At 34.9% G+C, this 20,345-nt stretch overlaps 1 protein-coding gene across 1 annotated transcript; it reads right to left on the reverse strand.

The window, feature by feature from the left end:
- Nucleotides 1-11,534: 11,534 nt before the first annotated feature.
- Nucleotides 11,535-14,457, reverse strand: LOC133196071 (uncharacterized). Its single transcript, XM_061332018.1, has 5 exons — nt 14,429-14,457; nt 14,063-14,201; nt 12,287-12,399; nt 11,885-12,045; nt 11,535-11,734 (listed from the first exon to the last, which is right to left on the reverse strand). Exons 2-5 carry the CDS (start codon nt 14,072-14,074, stop codon nt 11,535-11,537), a joined length of 486 nt encoding a protein of 161 aa, XP_061188002.1. The 5' UTR covers nt 14,075-14,201; nt 14,429-14,457.
- Between the last annotated feature and the right edge of the window lie 5,888 nt (nt 14,458-20,345).

Below are 20,345 nucleotides of genomic sequence, written 5' to 3' on the forward strand. Positions count from 1 at the left end.
GCGATTAAACGCAATCTTTTGCGTTTAAACGCAATACTTTTGCGATTAAACGCAATAATTTTTGCGTTTAATCGCCATGATATTTTTGAGTTTAAACGCAATACTTTTTGCGTTTAAACGCAATACTTTTGCGATTAAACGCAATACTTTTTGTGTTTAAACGCAATACTTTTTGTGTTTAAACGCAATAATATTTTTGCGTTTAAACGCAATATTTTTTGCATTTAAACGCAATAATTTTGAGTTAAAACGCAATAATTTTTGCGATTAAACGCAATACTTTTGCGATTAAACGCAGTAGTATTGCGATTAAACGCAATAATTTTGCGATTAAACGCAATAGTATTGCGATTAAACGCAGTAATCTTTGCGTTTAAACGCAATAATCCTTCCTTATAAGGATTTGTTTTGCATTTAAATACAATGATACTGTAGTTTCAAAATCAAACATGAATTAGTCAAAGCTTATAATTACATGTATTAGGACCCGACACTTCAACTTTAAGAAGATCCGATTTGTTCTGTGTCTTTTTGCAAAATTTCCCAGTTTTTGAAAATTGTAAAAAAACAATGGCATCCTAACAGCCTGAATGTCTTAGATATATTAGAACCCAAAACTCTTAATGAAGTCTCTGATCAATTGCTTACGTGTATCACAACTTATAGAGAAAGTTTCAGTGGTATTAATAGCACTTGTCAATTTGATACATGTAGTACTCATCGATCAATCTGTTTTCATTTGATTTTGATTTTGATCTCATATAAATCCATCACATATGTTCTTGTGTTTACTGTATGCAACCATAGGAAGGGTTATGAATGTACATTGAAGTCTAAATACTTCATCATGTTGTACGTAATTCCAACATTTCCTCCGTCCTTTCCAAAAATCCCTTTATACATGATTTAAACTTGTGACTGCAACGTATGGGACAGTTTTTTTTAGCAGAACAACTGACCGAAACTTCATTAAAAATGTAGAGAATAAGCTTAAGACATGTCTCGTTCTTAGGATTCCTTTGTTTTTACAACCCGACATTTTTTTTCTCCTCTATAAATTCTTATTAGTGATTTAGAGATTGTTTCAGAGATTGTTTGCTCGGAGAAATCTGATTCAATAAAGACAACACACAATTTCCTAATAAGTTAAAAGAGAAAGAAATAAAAGATATAAGTATGCGTGGGTCCATTGTACTCTACAAGGTTTGATACAAATAACTGCCTTTAAACACAAAGATTATTGCCTTTGAACGCAAAGATTATTGCGTTTAAACGCAAAAAGTATTGCTTTTAAACGCAAAAGTATTGCGTTTAAACGCAAAAATTATTGCGTTTAAACGCAAAAATTATTGCCTTTTAACGCAAAAATTATTGCGTTTAATCGCAAAAGTATTGCGTTTAAACGCAAAAGATTGCGTTTAATCGCAATCTTTTGCGATTAAACGCAAAGTGTTTTGCGTTTAAACGCAATATACATTGCGATTAAACGCAATATACATTGCGATTAAACGCAATCTTTTGCGTTTAAACGCAATGATTATTGCGATTAAACGCAATGTTTTGCGATTAAACGCAATAAAAAATATTTCTTTCCCTGAATTGGCCTTAACGGGCTTCCGTAAAATCTTTATTTATATTAGAAAATAAAGATTTTATTATATTTGAATGTACTCAGGATATGGCCATACGGCGAAATCAGGGTTTTATCGGGGAATACTCGAGTATTTTTTCGTAATAAAAGTAATAGATAGATATGGTTGGGGTAAAATTAAATTTTTTTTAATTCCCTATTTCTTATGTTGTCATTTGGAAAATAAAAAAAAAAAATTTTGAACGGGAATATTTTGATCGAGTCCCCCAGTAGATCAAAACATGCAGACAATCAGCTATTGACAATGACAAAAGACGCTATCCTTGCAGGCCGTCGAAAAAGACTGCCTTTTTAGTTCAGAGAAAGTGAGAGTACCTTCCATTACTTACTGATACAAGTTTTCATAAGATCCCATGTGCGTGGGAGATTGGTTGCTCGACTGTTTATGGAGAAATTAAGGGGGACTCGAGTGTTTGCTCACTAAAAATTCCCGGAATTAAAGTGGAGCTTATCCAACTTTTGAAAGCAAAGATGAGACTTGAGTCTCATCTTTGGAAAATAGATGGATCATCAGCTGATTGACTCTCCATTGTCAAGCTTCACCGCATATTCGCCGACCAACGACCGTGTTTATTCAGCACAATCTTTCTAACAAGAGGGCGGTGCATGCCAGTCATAGTATAAACACAATTATCTACTCAAGTCATTAGAAAGTAGGTGTCAGTACTGAAATTCAATCAGGGATTTTTTTCTACCCATTGGGAAAGGGTCCGGTACCTGTTCACTTGGGAAAAATTGCATCGAAGTGGAAGAAAGGAGAATTTTCTGTCATTTACACAAATGAAACGTATTTTGCGTTTATTCCAACCTCATAACCTATTACTCCTTGTTTTTAAGAATAAACAACAAGTATTTATTGTTTTTCATATCAATGTACCTTGTTTAAGCATTTTCATGCTTTCAATTTGTCAAAATGTATGACACTACGCTGTCTACACCACAGGTTCCGCCATATTACGACTAATCTCTACTTTTGATATAAGCGGAAGTGGAACAATTACTCAACTTAAACAATATTTCATATAAAAAGTTCGATTCATCGTAGTCTGTTGCTTAGCAGTTGAATTGGGAATTTTTAGTCTGAAAATTGGGAAATATTACCGTTTTTGGCATTGGGAATGGTACCGTTTATCGGTACCAGTTATATAAGGAAAAACGCTGTCAATAAAAATTGAATCATGGCGTCCGCCGATTTTGACCATGGCGCAGCTCGTTTGACCATGTGCACATAAATTTAACCATGGGGGCAACCATGGTAAAACCTCTTGTGGGGAACCCTGAACTAGACAAGAAATCAATTCAATAGGATGTCATTCAAATGCAGAGTCTATAGACTTCGTAAAAAAGTACCATAAAGTTGTAGGATGATATAAACGTAATTTACCATCTATGATCTGTAATACCATACCAATTTGATTTAGAATTAATGTAAATGCAGAATTGAAAATTAAAGTTATTTATCTATAGTCAAACCTAAACTGTTTCAAAACGGAAGTGACTTCCTTCGCCGAAGCTGCCAGCATCAAAAGTGAAAATCACCGGTCTTTCAAATATGAAGGTACAATGTCACGGCAGGAGCCGCTGATCAAGTGCCCTGAGTGTCAAGTATACGAGGGTCGTACAATAAATAATGCAAAAGGTCATCTAAAATTAAGGAAAGCATATTCTTAATACTTTCAATCCCTCAAAGCGTTCCCCGTTAACATTTACACATGTCTTTAGTCTTTGCATCCATGACCAAAAAAACTCAGCCTTCTCATCCTTAGAGAAAACCTCACCCTAATCTAGCTGCAGAACTGTAGCTCTCCGAAAAAAAAATTGACAGACCGGAGAGCTACAGTGCCACCCATAGAAAAAACTGTATATTTATTGCGCACAAAAAATTGCGCTTGATTCCGGTTTTATTTCTCTAAATTCTTACCTCAACTGCACAAAAACTCGATTTCAAGAAATTCCTTAGACCTCTATCAACTACTGTTGTAGTTTACATCTGCACGAAGCGTTCTGGACCGAATTGTCTTGCCACCCAAAATGGCAGTATAAATAAGCGAAATTTTCGATAGTCTTCATTTCAGGTCCAGTAGGACTATTTCAAACGGTTCCGGGGGAATGTTTTGTTGTGGAAATAGTAAAATAATATGTTCGTAACAGCCGGTTAGTAATATTTTGAGATGGCAGTTTAAATATACAGAGAAATAAATCCATAATCGAGCGCAACTTTTTGTGCGCAATAAATATACAATTTTTGCTATGGGTGGCACTGTAGCTCTCCGGTCTGTCAATATTTATTTTTTCGGAGAGCTACAGTTCTGCAGCTAACCCTACTCATCTTTAGGGATGACCGGTCACGGTAGCCTAGTGATAGGGCGTTCGCTTCGTGATCGGGAGGCCCGGGTTCGATTCTCGTTCGCCGCGCCGCGTCAAACCTAAGACTTAAACATAGGTAGTGACTGTTCCTTCGCCAAGCGCCCGGCATTAGAAGTGAAAGTCACGGGTCTTTCCGATGTGACCTTAAAAAAGTACGTCCCGTGTCACGGTAGGCGTTGGCACGATAAAGAACCCTCACTGCTCAATGGCCCTGAGTGCCGAGTATAGGTCTAAATTTGAAGCCCTTCACCGGCATACAATGACGTCTCTATATGAGTGAAAAATTCTCGAATGGGACGTTAAACAATAATCAACATTGATTGATTTGCTACTCTAACGTTAAAAAATATAGTCCAAGTTCCCATGCATGCAAGTATGTTTGTCCAAAAATAAATTTTAATACATAAGTGCAGAAAACAATGTCATGAAGAATACGTATTGAGTTTGAATGAAATTCAAGGGAGATTGACGTACATTTCTACAGATATTATTCAGGGTGAAAAATGAAACGCAAGATAACTTTTCTGTTTACCATGTCTCCAAGTGCTAGTCACTTCCTAGCCACATTTCCGTGAATAATTTACCTTATCTCGTTGTAATCACGCTAGATCTCGCCAGAGCTACTGTGAGAGCTACTGGGAACTCCTCGGATTTTATAATTTGCAGAACACCGAAAAATAAAATGTTTCGAACACTATAGTAGGGGTGATCAAGATACACTCACATACTAAAAATCAGCTCAATATATCTGCAAGCGTTTAGAAAAAAAGTGCGGAAATCCAAGTGGGACAGAGAGACAGACAGACAGAGGGAGACGGACAGACAGACAGACGGACGGACAGACCCAAGGGAAACCTATAGTCCCCTCCGGTTTCACCGGTAGGAGACTAATAAATTCAATCCCTCAAAGCGTTCCCTGTTAACATTTACACATGTCTTTAGTCTTTGTATCCATGACCAGAAAACCTCAGCCTACTCATCTTTAGGGATGCCCAAAAGCCATTGATAAATAGCGCTTCATATGACATATTTGAAATTGTGAAGCCTTCCTTTGATTGTGAAGCCTTCCTTTTGATCTCAAAATGGCAGAGATCTAGCGAATATGGGGGTGGCTAAGCTTTGTAAACTTACATTTCTTCAAAATTTTATTTATTTCTCTATGCTTATTTGAAGCAGCATTGTCAGGTACAGAAAATACCCGGAGGACCGGTATTTGGACTTGCTTTGCAGGAAATCTGCTTAACTTTCCTAAGTGATCCTCTAACATAAAAGTTACTATTGGTAGTCCTTCCTTTGGCTGTATTAACGTGCTCTACTGAACCTCTTCAATAAAAAGAAAATTTATAAAGCATATTTGGAGGCCTTGCTTCTCTTTGCAATAATAGAACGACAGCTTTCTTTCATTCCACATTTTATTCTTTATCTTCCTATTCAGCCATAAAAACTACACCCATGTTACGACATCTATCACTTAAGTTTATCAAATCTTCTTTTCTGTAAAAATGTTCATTTTTATATAAACCATTGGGCCATTTAACGAGTGTTTTCTCTTGAGCATTTGTAAGGAAATAAGGCACCCATCTGAAAGAATTATTGTTAGATTTAATTCATTTGTCAGAACTCTACAAACTGATGTGACGATGAAATGTTTAGCGTCTTAGCAATATCTATCACAGTAAATCTGGCATTTTCAGAAATCATGTTCCTCACCTCATTGATACTTTTGGTGCCCCTACAGATTTCGGTCGACCAGTTTGACTTCGATCTTTTACTTGTACATTTTTTACTTTTGAATTTCCGAATCCATCTGAAAACTATACAGCGTGAAAGACTTGTCTTTCTACATATTAAAATCATATACTAGTATTTTATTGCTTCTTCACCTATTTATGTAATGAAGCACAGTTTCCACATACGCCCTCATTTTCATCTTCTTGGCAGCAGAGATCATTTTTAAACAGTTGTTAGCTCAATGTAGTGAGCATGCTCCTTTTAAATGTGAATTCCTTTGCGAGTTTAAAACTCGCTTTTCCACCCTCATTTCACACGTTTGTGTTATTTAATATTTTATGTGATTTTATGCGGCGAAAAAATACCAACAAATTATATATTTGCAGTTTCTTGATACGAGTGGCCAAAACGTTTTACATACTTCCATGTCGATCTTTTAAATTTATAAATTATTCCTTTATTTATCTATATCTGGATTATCAACTTTTCTTTGGTAGTACATATTGTGTAATAAGTGAAGAATTAACCTCAATAATGAGATAAAAAGACCATACATTTATTTTTATTCTGCTAAACACTACAAATTATTTACTTTGTTTTTATTCATGTCTACTGGAACTGTGAAATTTTTGTTTACGCATAGTGTGTTTCTACCAGACACTTTTGTCAGAATGGATTAAAAATATCAGATGGATGTTTCAAATCTTGGTTACTATCGTTTCGCCCCAAAACCAGAGCGTCCCATGCAGGATCGCCCCAAAGACTTTTACCGACGCCCAAGTACAACACGAGCGCTCCAAATGAAATTTCACGAGCGCCCCAAACGCAAACCACGAGCGCCCCAAATAAGCATCTCGAGCCCCCAATGAACGTTCTGTCCAATCTTGCATCATGGGCTCTCGTAATGCGATAACTTTTATATATTAATATATAAAGCATTTCAACAGTGATAATTTATTTATTTAACATTTTTATTTCAATCTATGCTGCAATTGGTTTATGTATAGTTGGATACATCTGTGCAAAGTGCTGTGACTTTCTTCTGTTAAAGAAGGGCACACGCCCTTTCAGGACCTGCGTAATACGACGTTTCGGGACTAGCTTCGAGACAGTTCGGGACTTGAGTTTCATTTTCGGGATTTTTAACATATTATTGTCATCTCCCTCGGGAGATGACACATTAAGTTTGAATCACCGGAAGTGAAGTCCTAGTGTAAGCTGCCATTGATAAGCTGGTGGTCTGGCAAAGGAACTGACGATGACACGATTTCTAAATATAGAGATGTAAACAAAATTGACCAAAGTCTGTCTTATTATCATTAAACAAAATGGTCCATCTTAAAGTAAAACTACACCAGTGTTCATTAAGAGTAAAAGAGGTAGGATCACTTGGGTGGTGGTGGGTTTCATTAACGGTTTATACACATAAACTTTGTATCTAGGCTATTGCGTAAAATGATGGTCAGCGCGCAGGGATCAAAATACACAAAACATATAAGCCAAGGCGTGGATCCAAGATTTACTGACGAAAGAAAACAGTGAAAACATTTAAATAACAACTCACATTAAATGCGTAATTATATACAATGGCAAAAACTTTACTTTTATGTGCACTTTAGTCAATAGATAATTAATGCCGTATGTATATGAAAAATAAAACAGAACTTATTCAAAAAATAAATAAATAAATAAATAAATTTCGAAGAAAAGAAATTTTATCTAAAAGCACAATTTAGGCAGAAACATAAATGTCTCTGGTTTAAGTAACTCAGTGCTGCAGGCATTGGAATAAAGATTATAAAGAATCATTATATGAGTATTTTGTCGGATGTGTGCACTTTATTCTTTTTTATTTAAATTTACCCCTGTAGAAAAGTATAAGAAAAGGTAGTTTTCTTCACCTGGGCCAGATTTTAAGAATTAATAAACAAAGCAACTGTTATAATTTTCTTTATGCAATTCTAATTTGCGTTTTTTGTCAATGAGAAAAGGTAAAAAAAAACATTCCTCGTATTCTTGAAATAAAGCCAAAATTTTAAATTTTAAATGTGTGTCTCATGGAACAGCCTATAAAATCGATGTTGGTAGATAGGGGTTCTTTTCGGTGTGTTAATACTTAATCTTAAATGGTAACGTTTCAATTTTATTACCTTTATGCATGATTTTTTCACAGGAGCGTATACATGAACATGTACTTATATTATACATAATATAGTGTTAGAACATGAATCTGCATGGGCAGCAGAAGGGCATGATGCAGGAATATCTCAATTTTTCATTTGATATTCAAAGTGGCTCGATAATCAATCAAATCCCAGTGGCTCGATGGCCAAATCACTTCAGAGGATACGATTAAGGAAAATAAGGAAAGTCTTGAGAATTAATTCAGGTTCAGATTAATTTAAGTTGGCGCTTTAAAACTTCTTTGCTGCCGTAGTAGGCGGCTAAGAACTAAAGTCAAAAGGAACGCTTAGTTTTTATCCATCTTCTTTCGGAATAATTGTTAAAGCTATACATGGCGTATCTGAGCTAAAAAATAAAAACTCGAGATTGGGTGTAGCTAAACATGATATACCCCGGTATGTCATTTACGTTGAAATTAAAATTTTCACCGATTTTGAACTTGAATAACCTCATGTTTCCATAGTTCGACTGATTAAAAAAAAACTGTGTCTGTTAATTTAAAATCTGAATCGGTAAATAAATCGGTTTTTGTTTTAAATTTCTAATATCTTTGAAACGTGATTGATTTAAATTGTGTAATTTATAGAAAAGTCCTATTTTTATATAAAGTAATAAAACAAATAGAAAGATCTTTTTAATTTAGGTAGTCTGAACTTATGAAAAAAAAAACCCCCGCAATATATGACTTTAAATAATTCTTACGAATATTTCTCAGTGGTTAGAATTTTTTACAGACATTATACAAAATATATTTAAACCGAATAAAGCATATTTACAACAGGTAAAAAAATACAGGCACATATATAGCACCAAACATTGAAGAGGCGCACCCTTGACCCCTCTTTAACCTTTTGTTGCAGTATGGTACGTCAAATCATCCCATGAGAATGTATTATAATTTAAAATATGTTTGTCGGAAAAGTTGTAATCCCTCATTCCCTTCCAAGAAATGAAAATGTTGAGTTTGGATAGCCCCTTTTTCCCCTTGTCCCCTTGATTGTTCAGATAAATCGTCGATTATTTTTTTTGTCCTCCACCCCCCATTTTTTCAAAAGCGATGCTACTGCCTCTAATAGCTGAGAAAATAATATAACATTCCACTGTTTATTCTGTGACATTAATGAAGCCAAAGAGATGACATTTCAGGCTTTCTGGAAAGCCAAACTTGTTATATTATGATGATATAAATTGTTTCTTCTTAATACACATAGCACGTAATATTTAAGCCATAACTATGGAATCCGGATAGGGCCATGCAGTTCACTATCGCATCATCGCACCATCGAGGTTTGGGTCGATAGTGCGATGACGCGATAATGCGATGACGATGAAGCGATGGTGCGATAACGATGAAGCGATGGTGCGATAGCGCGATGGCGATGATGCGATGGCACGACAATGCGATGACGATGATGCGATGGTACGATGAAGCGATAGCGCGATGACGCGATGGCACGATAGCGATGATGCGATGGTGCGATAGCGATGATGCGATGGCGCGATAGTGATGACGCGATGCTATATCGTGACATCGTTATTGCTTTATCGCACTATCGTCATCGTGTCATCGCACCATCGCTCTATCGACTAGTACTTTCTATAACCGGATAACATTCCCAGCAGTCATTGCACAACATGGCGTTTGTTGACGAAAAGATAATAAAGAAATCATATTCCTTCTATGGAGTAATTATGGTGTGAAAATAAGGTAGGTATTATTAATTGTCATAAGTTATGATAATATAAGTACCTGTATATGCTAATATTTTCTCTAAGAGTAATAAAGTTACTATACATTAAATTTATAGTCTCATTCAAAGATTGTTTATGTGCGTGTTCTACTTGTATGTATATATCTGTTATTTAAGAAATAGTGATTGAAGTTAAAATCTCCCATTTTAAGATATATTTTATGCATTATTTTTTAAAATAATTAAGCTGTAGACATTTGAAAAGGCGCATGACCAGACTTAATTTGAGAAGACGGAGATCATACAATGTGGATATGGCAATAAGGGCTATTCAGGTTATATTGCTTGTGTTTTATTTCATCTTTCTTTTTTGATAGATTGATCAAATCTAGAAAAATCGTCAGTATCATCTACATTTTGATGATAGCTCATTATTTTTAGTTAACTCATACAAATGTTAAAAATTTCATATGATTTACATATATTCTACTCAAAGGAAGAAATGATGTTCAGTGGACAGATTCTTGGGTGTCGTTCGATGAAACGAAGACTTCTTCAGAAACATGGCATCTTTATAGGAAGGTATATTATCTTATTATGATTAATAAACAGAATTCAGGTTTCTTGTTCAAAGTATTAATTTTATTTCTTGAATTCACCAGAATGCCAATTATACAGAATATTTGCTGACATTACTTTTATGAGCTTAAGGACATACACAACATAGTGTTGGAATTTTATTTTCTTATTCCCTTGTTGATTTAATTAAGAGTTCAATAATTGAAAAACCTTTGCACAATTTAATGATGCCTGTAAATGCCGTTACCTCCTCTGAAGCAAATGTTGAGGAAATACCAGCTAACACTATATTTTTGTTATTTTTTTCTTTGAGAAAATACAATGATTTTCATCATATTACATCTTTTGAAAACTCCTGGTAATGTATGCTGTTTTTTTTTTGTCTTAAAACACCTGATGAGACTCTATAATTTTAAATTAGGAATATCCTGGAAAATAGTTGGTAAGGTACACGTAAATGCAAGTTGACCTTAAGAGGCAATAATGCTTTTCTTAGTCAAAATTTGCAACTTCTATACTACTTGACATGTATTTCTAACTCATCTCTTTATTTTCCTTTTCTTTCAGAAGGTACATCTAAAATTAATCTAAACATGCTCTTGGCGTTTTGGACTGGAGCTGAAACAATCCCTCCACTAGGATTTCACAAAAAGCTTGAAATTAAATTTGTGGAAGACCCTGCCTGTTTGCCAAGTGCACATACCTGCGATCTTTTGTTGGAAATATCTAGGGGAGAACCCCCTGAGGAATTTCACAGAAAAATGTAGTTGGCAATCACTTGGGGGGGGGGGGGGATTCCATCTTGCTTAAGAAAATAACTTTATGTATTCAATGCTATATCTATGTTTTGAAAGTTTTCATTCAATTAATTTTTAAACTCAATAATGGCAATGATAGTCATATTAACGAATAAGAGTATTTCTTAAGGGAAAGATAATACTAAAGGACATTGATAATCATATGAGGAGTATTTCTTCAGGGAAAGATAATACAAAAAGACTTTTTTGTATGGGAATATTAATTGATATTTGGTGTATTTGTGGTAGTAAGCATGCTTTTGAATTTTAAATTCTAGATTGTTGCATCTGTATGCCAAAAAAGTTTTTCTCAGAGCAGTTTGCTTTCCTTATATCCTCATTTTGCAATTTTCATTAATAGTTGTTCTAATGAATGTGGCATGTATGGTGACCCAATAAACATAGTAATAATTTCTGTTTGTGACTTTTAATTCATACACTTTGATGATTAGTGTACAATATTTTTCATGAAAATTGAAAAAAAGTCAAGTGAAACATCAGGTGATGATTTATTCTCTAATCTTAATTTGGATTTTACAACTTTTCAACCAAGTACTTCAAAGCCTCCATGGCCTTCTCAGTGGTGTTTGGAACAATTCTCCCACCCTCCAAAAGCAAATGATCAAAGTATGCTGCATAGTCCTCCCAACATCCTGTCGAGCTTGGACTAGGAAATAGTCTTTGAAACTCTAGCACGTCATGAATATCCACTGGAAATTTATAATCTATTGCACCTGTACATAAAAAAATGAAGTCATGATGTGTTGATACTGTTTTAAATTTGAGTACTGAAAAACAACCAAGGTATCGAAGGAGAAAGGTAAACACAGAAAAATATTCAAATTAAAGTTAGTGATTAGACAAATCTTTGCTAGGAAAAATACCAAAAATTTTAGGGTGGAAAAACATCATTTCTGGTTTTCCTGGGAGATTTCCATCATCATCATAGCGTCTTTGTGCTCTGATGTAATGGTTATTCCATTCTGTTTTTATTTGATCAAGTTCTTGTTGGATGATTTTCATAAAACAGAAGCGAAGGCATTCTCTAAATTGGTAAATTTTAAAGGTCAATTTTGAAAACAAGAAAAAAAATTAGGGTGAAATTTTTCCTGTAAAAAAATGTTTATATTTCTTAATATTTCTTTAATTAGAAAAACACTTATAAATGGTTGGTTTAGTCTAAGTCATAAGGATTTAGGTAACATGCAGAAATATCATAATAGGTTATAAATGCGTAAATTCTTAATTTTTTAAAGTATAAATAAAGAATTTATTTCTCTTCTTACATGTGCTCGTTATTTGCTGATGAGAACATCCCTTGGTCTTCCATGTCTTTGAACAAGTCTATCCAGAAGGAGATGCCCATCTCTCTCAGTGTTCTCCACCAGCGTTCAATTCTCTTAAATCAAAATGTGTTTTTGAAAAACTGAAGGCTGATTTTTCAAAAGTAGGTCAAACTTCAAGGTTATTGAGTACAAATGTTGGTACATTCACAAGGAATACACAACTTCCCTAGGATCAACCGTTCAAAGTTATGGCCAAGGTCAAAGTTTTACAAAAGTAGGTTAAACTCCAAGACAGTTTTTTTTTTTTTACAAGAAATACACTTGAGAAATACGAAATCTCTAACATCAACCATTCAGAAGTTATGTCCAAAATTAAAGTTTTTTCATAAGTAGGTCGAACCCTATGGTCAAGGTCATTAGGTCAAAAAATGTTGGTGCATTAAAGTCTTTGCAGATAAAAATACAGACAGACCCAAAGCTATATGGATAAGGACCCCGAATCTTTAATCATAGGGGCATAAAACAATCACATAAATTAGTCATATATTAATTTCATAATGATACAGAAACAATAATATGTATATCAAATTATGTGCAGAGATATTTTAAATCATTAAACTGACTTCATTTTCAAATATTTGACAACAGGTTTCTAGAAAGGGGGATGGAGAGGGGTATGGGAGGGTTATCCCTCCCCTGGGTCAGAAAATTTATAATAAAAATGCATACAAGTCTGTTGCATTCTGGGGGTCATTTTTTTTTTCAAATATGAAATAAACAAATAAATAGCAAAACTTTAAACAAAATATTGGTGTTTTCAGGGGTTGCAATTGCATCTCCCCCCCCCCCCCGATGGCTCTGTAGTATAACTAATACTATAAAAAGAACTGTGTCACCTTGAACTCTATTAAATGAAACGGATGCAAATAATGAAAGTATGAAGTTTGCAAAACTTATTATTTCTAAAATTATCTGTGGTATCAGATTACACAATGACGCCTATGAAAGATAATAATATGAAGAATTATTTTGGTCTTTGAAAAGTAATAGTGAAAATAATCAGTTGATCTATTTTCCCTCAGGAAAAATGTTCAGAAAAGTAGAGAGTTTGAAAAGAAACTTAAATGAGGATTACACATACAAATTTTTAAAGTATTCAATTACTTCAGTTATTTGATCTTATATTAAGGACATACGCAACATACCTTACCTACTGATAATTTTTCAAGATATTCTTAATTTAAGATTATAGTGTCATCAGATGTTCATAGACAAAAAATTAGCATGCATTACCAGGGGTTTTAAAAAGATATCAAATGATGAAAATTCTTGTATAATGCAAAGAAAAATATACAAAAATAACTAAACATATATTCTAAATGTTTTGTTTACCCAAAATTGTTGAAGAAGAAGTGTACAACAGAAAATATGGACATTAAAGTTTAGCACACAGTTCTTTTAAGTATTGTTACTCTTCAACTCCAGGGAAATAGACAATAAAGTTCAAACTACGTTATGTATGTCCTTAAGTTGGGACTAACTGAATTGACTGTGATTGGAGTAGTAGACCATTCAGATTTGATCAAGTCCCCCCCCCCCCCAATTTTCAAATCAAAGGGCAAATTACTCTAACTTCTACTGCAGGAGTGTTAACTGGAATTGGAACTCAGTCCTAGGTGTGCAGATTTTAGAAGGTTATTAAACTCATCTGATTTGTTTATACAACATAAGTTACTAAATCATATTGTTATTTAAAAAACAACTTCATATTCATACCTGGTTAGACATTGATCTTCCTTTGATAAACTCTTTTCTCCACACATGTCATCATTATCGTACCAACGGAAGGATTTTTGAATGCCCTCAATGTATATATTCTCAGTTCCAGCATCAAGTCTCACACACCTTGGAGCACCTATGTATTGGAAAACTCATACTACCATGAACTGAGACAAATATGGTTTCTTTGTTCAAGTAAATATTTTTTACAAAATAATGCATTTTATGTGTATTTATTCTGTATCAATACAAAATAATGTATTTAGAATGTTACTTAGTAGAAAATTAACTTGTGAAAATTAAACTGCATTTACAGTTTCAGGAATATATTTATCATTGATTTGTAAAAATTATATACTCAACTATTTATTTCCTCCAGGTATTTCAAGAAATATGATGCTACAATGTACAACAAAAGAGTCATTGTTTGTTTTTGCAACTTTAAGCCATAGTATTCGTCTTGAAAATCTGAAAGGATAGGAATTTGATCATTTAGATTAATAGTTGCTTAGATACATTCTTCTTGTCAAGCAGTGACTTGCTCTTAGATCAACTCCATCAGGATCGATTATTCTCAATAAACACATGTTATCCCTGGAACAGTATATATATATAATTAATCATCAACCATTTTAAATCTAACCATTACATTTTAACAAAAAAAAAATAAATTCAATGAAATTATTCTAAATATCTTATTTATATAAAACTCATTATAAGCAATAGGCACATCGTTTGAATTCTCTTTATTAATCATAATAAGATAATATACCTTCCTATAAAGATGCCATGTTTCTGAAGAAGCCTTCGTTTCATCGAACGACACCCAAGAGTCTGTCCACTGAACATCATTTCTTCCTTTGAGTAGAATATATGTAAATCATATGAAATTTTTAACATTTGTATGAGTTAACTAAAAATAATGAGCTATCATCAAAATGTAGATGTTACTGACGATTTTTCTAGATTTGATCAATCTATCAAAAAAGAAAGATGAAATAAAACACAAGCAATATTACCTGAATAGCCCTTATTGCCATATCCACATTGTATGATCTCCGTCTTCTCAAATTAAGTCTGGTCATGCGTCTTTTCAAATGTCTACAGCTTAATTATTTTAAAAAATAATGCATAAAATATACTGTATCTTAAAATGGGAGATTTTAACTTCAATCACTAAATAACAGATATATACATACAAGTAGAACACGCATATAAACAATCTTTGAATGAGACTACAAATTTAATGTATAGTACCTTTATTACTCTTAGAGAAAATATTAGCCTATACAGGTACTTATATTATCATAACTTCTGACAATTAATAATACCTACCTTATTTTCACACCATAATTACTCCATAGAAGGAATATGATTTCTTTATTATCGTATCCGTTGAAGAAATATTCTTGAATCTTTTCGTCAACAAACGCCATGTTGTGCAATGACTGCTGGGAATGTTATCCGGTTATAGAAAGTACTAGTCGATAGAGCGATGGTGCGATGACACGATGACGATAGTGCGATAAAGCAATAACGATGTCACGATATAGCATCGCGTCATCACTATCGCGCCATCGCATCATCGCTATCGCACCATCGCATCATCGCTATCGTGCCATCGCGTCATCGCGCTATCGCTTCATCGTACCATCGCATCATCGTCATCGCATTGTCGTGCCATCGCATCATCGCCATCGCGCTATCGCACCATCGCTTCATCGTTATCGCACCATCGCTTCATCGTCATCGCATTATCGTGTCATCGCACTATCGACTCAAACCTCGATGGTGCGATGATGCGATAGTGAACTGCATGACCCTATCCGGATTCCATACATAACCGCATTAAAATTTATTTATATATTAAGTTGTCTTGTATTTTAATGTTTTTATTCATAACAGAGGGAGAAGAGTAAAACTTCATGCAATATATTCGTTTTTTAAATAGCAACATTTCAACTCACTTGCAATGCTCCATATAGTTAGCATAGTATTTAGTTTATGAGGCAATCAGAAGTTAGAAGGATATTCCCTATTCCCTATTGACTATTCGAATGGTGAACCGGATGCTGCTACCGGTTCCCTAGAGTGGGGTCTGTCAGCTAACATCCGCAACTGTACTCGGCACTGCTGGTACCGGACATCCATGACTGTACCTGCTCACTAATATCAAAAACGGAATGTCAGAGCAAGATTTTCCGGATTGTTCAACATATTAAACTATATGTTGTTAATAAAGTATGGATTATTTTTTAATGAAAATACGAAATGTGTTAATATGGAGGAAAGAAAATTTCTGATTTTAAATAAATCTACTTTATGGAAGGCTGTAATCTCCAAAACGGTAACGATAACTGGCTTAGTGAATATATCGCGGAAAATAATTGTAAACTTGACTATGCCTAAATTTTGTATATCTATGACTGTATACCTGTGCCTGATATACACCATCTGCGACTGTACCTGTGCCGTACATACACACTACTGCTGACTCAACCCGCGCTTGATTAATAACATCCACAACAAAAAATTCTGTGGATTTTCTCCGATTTAAATTTAGACTGAATTCAATCAAAGCGCAATTAACGCTAATCTTTATATTACCCATGACAGTGATACCGAGACAAACGATGTCAGCAGTGATAAGGGAAGGATCCAAAACTTTTACAGATTTGAATTTAAAGCTTTATGTTCAGAGTACAATATGAGCCAGGTCTTTAATTTTTTTTGGGGGGGGGGGGCTGGGGGCATGATTTCAATATCCTACGTGCTCAATGACAATGATGAATTTAAAATGAAACATGCTAGGAAATTAATGCTATAATCATCGATAACATCCGAAGAAAATATTTGTATAAGTAAATATTCTTATTAGATCCGCCTCTCTAAGATTCTGCAATCAATTGTCTGGAATCAATCTATAGGGAATATCGGTGAATAGCGTTAATAGCACCCTTATTGTGTTTAGCTCAAAGAAAATCGTAAGGAATTTCTTGGGATGCAACATCCACAACTGTACCTGTCCTGACAACTCTAGAAATTGTACACCATGACTGTACCGGAGTCTGATTGACAACATCCACAACTGTACCTGTCCAGTACACACACTTTATTCTACATCCATGACTGTGCCTGTGCTTATAAACAACATCCATGACTGTACCTGTCCAGTACACACACTTTATTCTAGATCCATGACTGTACCTGTGCCTTATAAACAACATCCACGACTGTATCTGTCCAGTACACACACTTTATTCTATATCCATGACTGTACTTGTGCCTTATAAACAACATCCACAACTGTACCTGTGCATATATACATACTTTATTCTACATCCATGACTGTACCTGTGCCTTATAAACAACATCCACGACTGTACCTGTACCTGTACCTTATAAATAACATCCATGACTGTACCTGTGCCTTATAAACAACATCAATGACTGTACCTGTCCAGTACACACACTTTATTCTACATCCATGACTGTACCTGTGCATTATAAACAACATCCACGACTGTACCTGTCCAGTACACACACTTTATTCTACATCCATGACTGTACCTGTGCCTTATAAACAACATCCAAGACTGTACCTGTGCCTTATAAACAACATCCACGACTGTACCTGTGCCTTATAAACAACATCCATGACTGTACCTGTGCCTTATAAACAACATCCATGACTGTACCTGTCCAGTACACACACTTTATTCTACATCCATGACTGTACCTGTGCCTTATAAACAACATCCACGACTGTACCTGTGCAGTACACACACTTTATTCTACATCCCTGACTGTATCTGTGCCTTATAAACAACATCCACGACTGTACTTGTACAGTACACACACTTTATTCTACATCCATGACTGTACCTGTGCCTTATAAACAACTTCCACGACTGTACCTGTGCATATATACATACTTTATTCTACATCCATGAATGTACCTGTGCCTTATAAACAACATCCATGACTGTACCTGTGCATATACACACACTTTATTCTATATCCATGACTGTACCTGTGCCTTATAAACAACATCCACGACCGTACCTGTGCAGTACACACACTTTATTCTACATCCCTGACTGTACCTGTGCCTTATAAACAACATCCACGACTGTACCTATCCAGTACACACATCTTACTATGCATCCATGACTGTACCTGTGCCTTATGTGCCTTATAAACAACATCCACAACTGTACCTGTGCCTTATAAACAACATCCCTGACTTTACCTGTACCTTATAAACAACATCCACAACTGTACCTGTGCCTTATAAACAACATCCATGACTGTACCTGTGAATTATAAACAACATCCACGACTGTACCTGTCCAGTACACACACTTTCTTCTACATCCATGACTGTACCTGTGCCTTATAAACAACATCCACGACTGTACCTGTGCCTTATAAACAACATCCACGACTGTACCTGTACTTTATAAACAACATCCATGACTGTGCCTGTGCCTTATAAACAACATCCATGACTGTACCTGTCCCGTACACACACTTTATTCTACGTCCATGACTGTACCTGTGCCTTATAAACAACATCCACGACTGTACCTGTGCAGTGCACACAGTTTATTCTACATCCCTGACTGTATCTGTGCCTTATAAACAACATCCACGACTGTACTTGTACAGTACACACACTTTATTCTACATCCATGACTGTACCTGTGCCTTATAAACAACATCCACGACTGTACCTAGCTGTGCATATATACATACTTTATTCTACATCCATGAATGTACCTGTGCCTTATAAACAACATCCACGGCTGTACCTGTGCATATATACATACTTTATTCTACATCCATGACTGTACCTGTGCCTTATAAACAACATCCACAACTGTACCTGCGTATGACACACACTACATCTATGACTGTACCTATGCCTTATAATCAAGATTTACTCACAATAAACTTCTCAGGGTTTAAGAGGTACGCATTGTATACTGTATTTGGACCATCCTACCATAAAAAACAACAATATTTAAACAATTTTATTTCACTCACAATTTTTTATCTTTAAGTGTGTACTTGACTCTTAAAATTTGACCATGAAAATCAATTAGAATCAAGTTCGAGACACAGTTAATCATCAGTGTACAGGTGGAAAACTCAAAGCTATAAGTCAACATATAGCCAATTACTATTATTAATTTTAATTAATTTTAATAAACATTTGTCGTATACGTTTGACGTATAATCAGTTGTAAACTATGATAATAATACCCCGCAACTTTGGGGTTGGCACAGAAGAAGGTGTAAAAATGTTTTCATAGTTGAAAACATTTTAGGATGGAATAGTGCATTTTATCGTGTTAACAAAGAAAGACCTATCGAAAATAATTATTGCAGTACATGTAATACTACATGTATCTACACTTCACAATTCAATGTTTAAATGGCATTCAAAAGAATTTGAAAAAAAACAAGAAGTCTGTGAGCCAATGCTCACTAGTAATACCCCCGCTTTGACATGAATGTACACAAGTTCAGTTATGGACAGACACAAGAATGAACAAGAAGTTGACATCAGATTCGTACAAAAATGAATCCCACAATATGGCATGCCTAAACAAAGAGTGTGCTAAAATTTCAAGCATCTGCGATGACTAGTTGCTGAGAAAACTGTGACGAAAATTTTGTTACGGACAGGCAGACAGACAGACACACAGACAGACGGACAGACAGACAGACACATAAGGGTAAAACAGTATACCCCCCTCTAAAGAGTTCTAATTTTGTGGTACATTTATGCAAATAGAGTAATCTGCCCTTTCAACAAGAACAAGCATTCTGAGAGTATTGCATTAGCAATACTAGTCCCCTACCGGCAAGTGTAATCTGATTCCCGTTAAAAATTGATAATGCCATAATTCCGTCAAAAATCAATGAAGCGGAACGAAATGCAAACTTCATCTATAACTCATCAAGGTAAAGTCACATACCAAAAATCAGCTCAATATCTGCAAACGTTTAGAAAAAATATGGAAAACCCTGAAAAAATGAAAAGGTCGTAATTCCATCAAAAAGCACTGAAGCGGAACGAAATGCAAACTTGATCTGTAACTCATCAAGATACACTCACATGCCAAAAATCAGCTCATCAATATCTGCAAGTGTTAAGGAAAAAAGTGCGGAAAACCAAGTGGGACAGACAGACCGACAGACGGACGGACGGACATACTCAGAGGAAACCTATAGTCCCCTCCGGCTTCACCGGTAGGGGACTAATAAAATA

This window comes from Saccostrea echinata, unplaced genomic scaffold (genome assembly GCF_033153115.1).
Source record: "Saccostrea echinata isolate AGI-Se365-2 ecotype Australia unplaced genomic scaffold, CSIRO_AGI_Sech_v1 ptg000030l, whole genome shotgun sequence".
NCBI classification, from domain to species: Eukaryota; Metazoa; Mollusca; class Bivalvia; order Ostreida; family Ostreidae; genus Saccostrea; species Saccostrea echinata.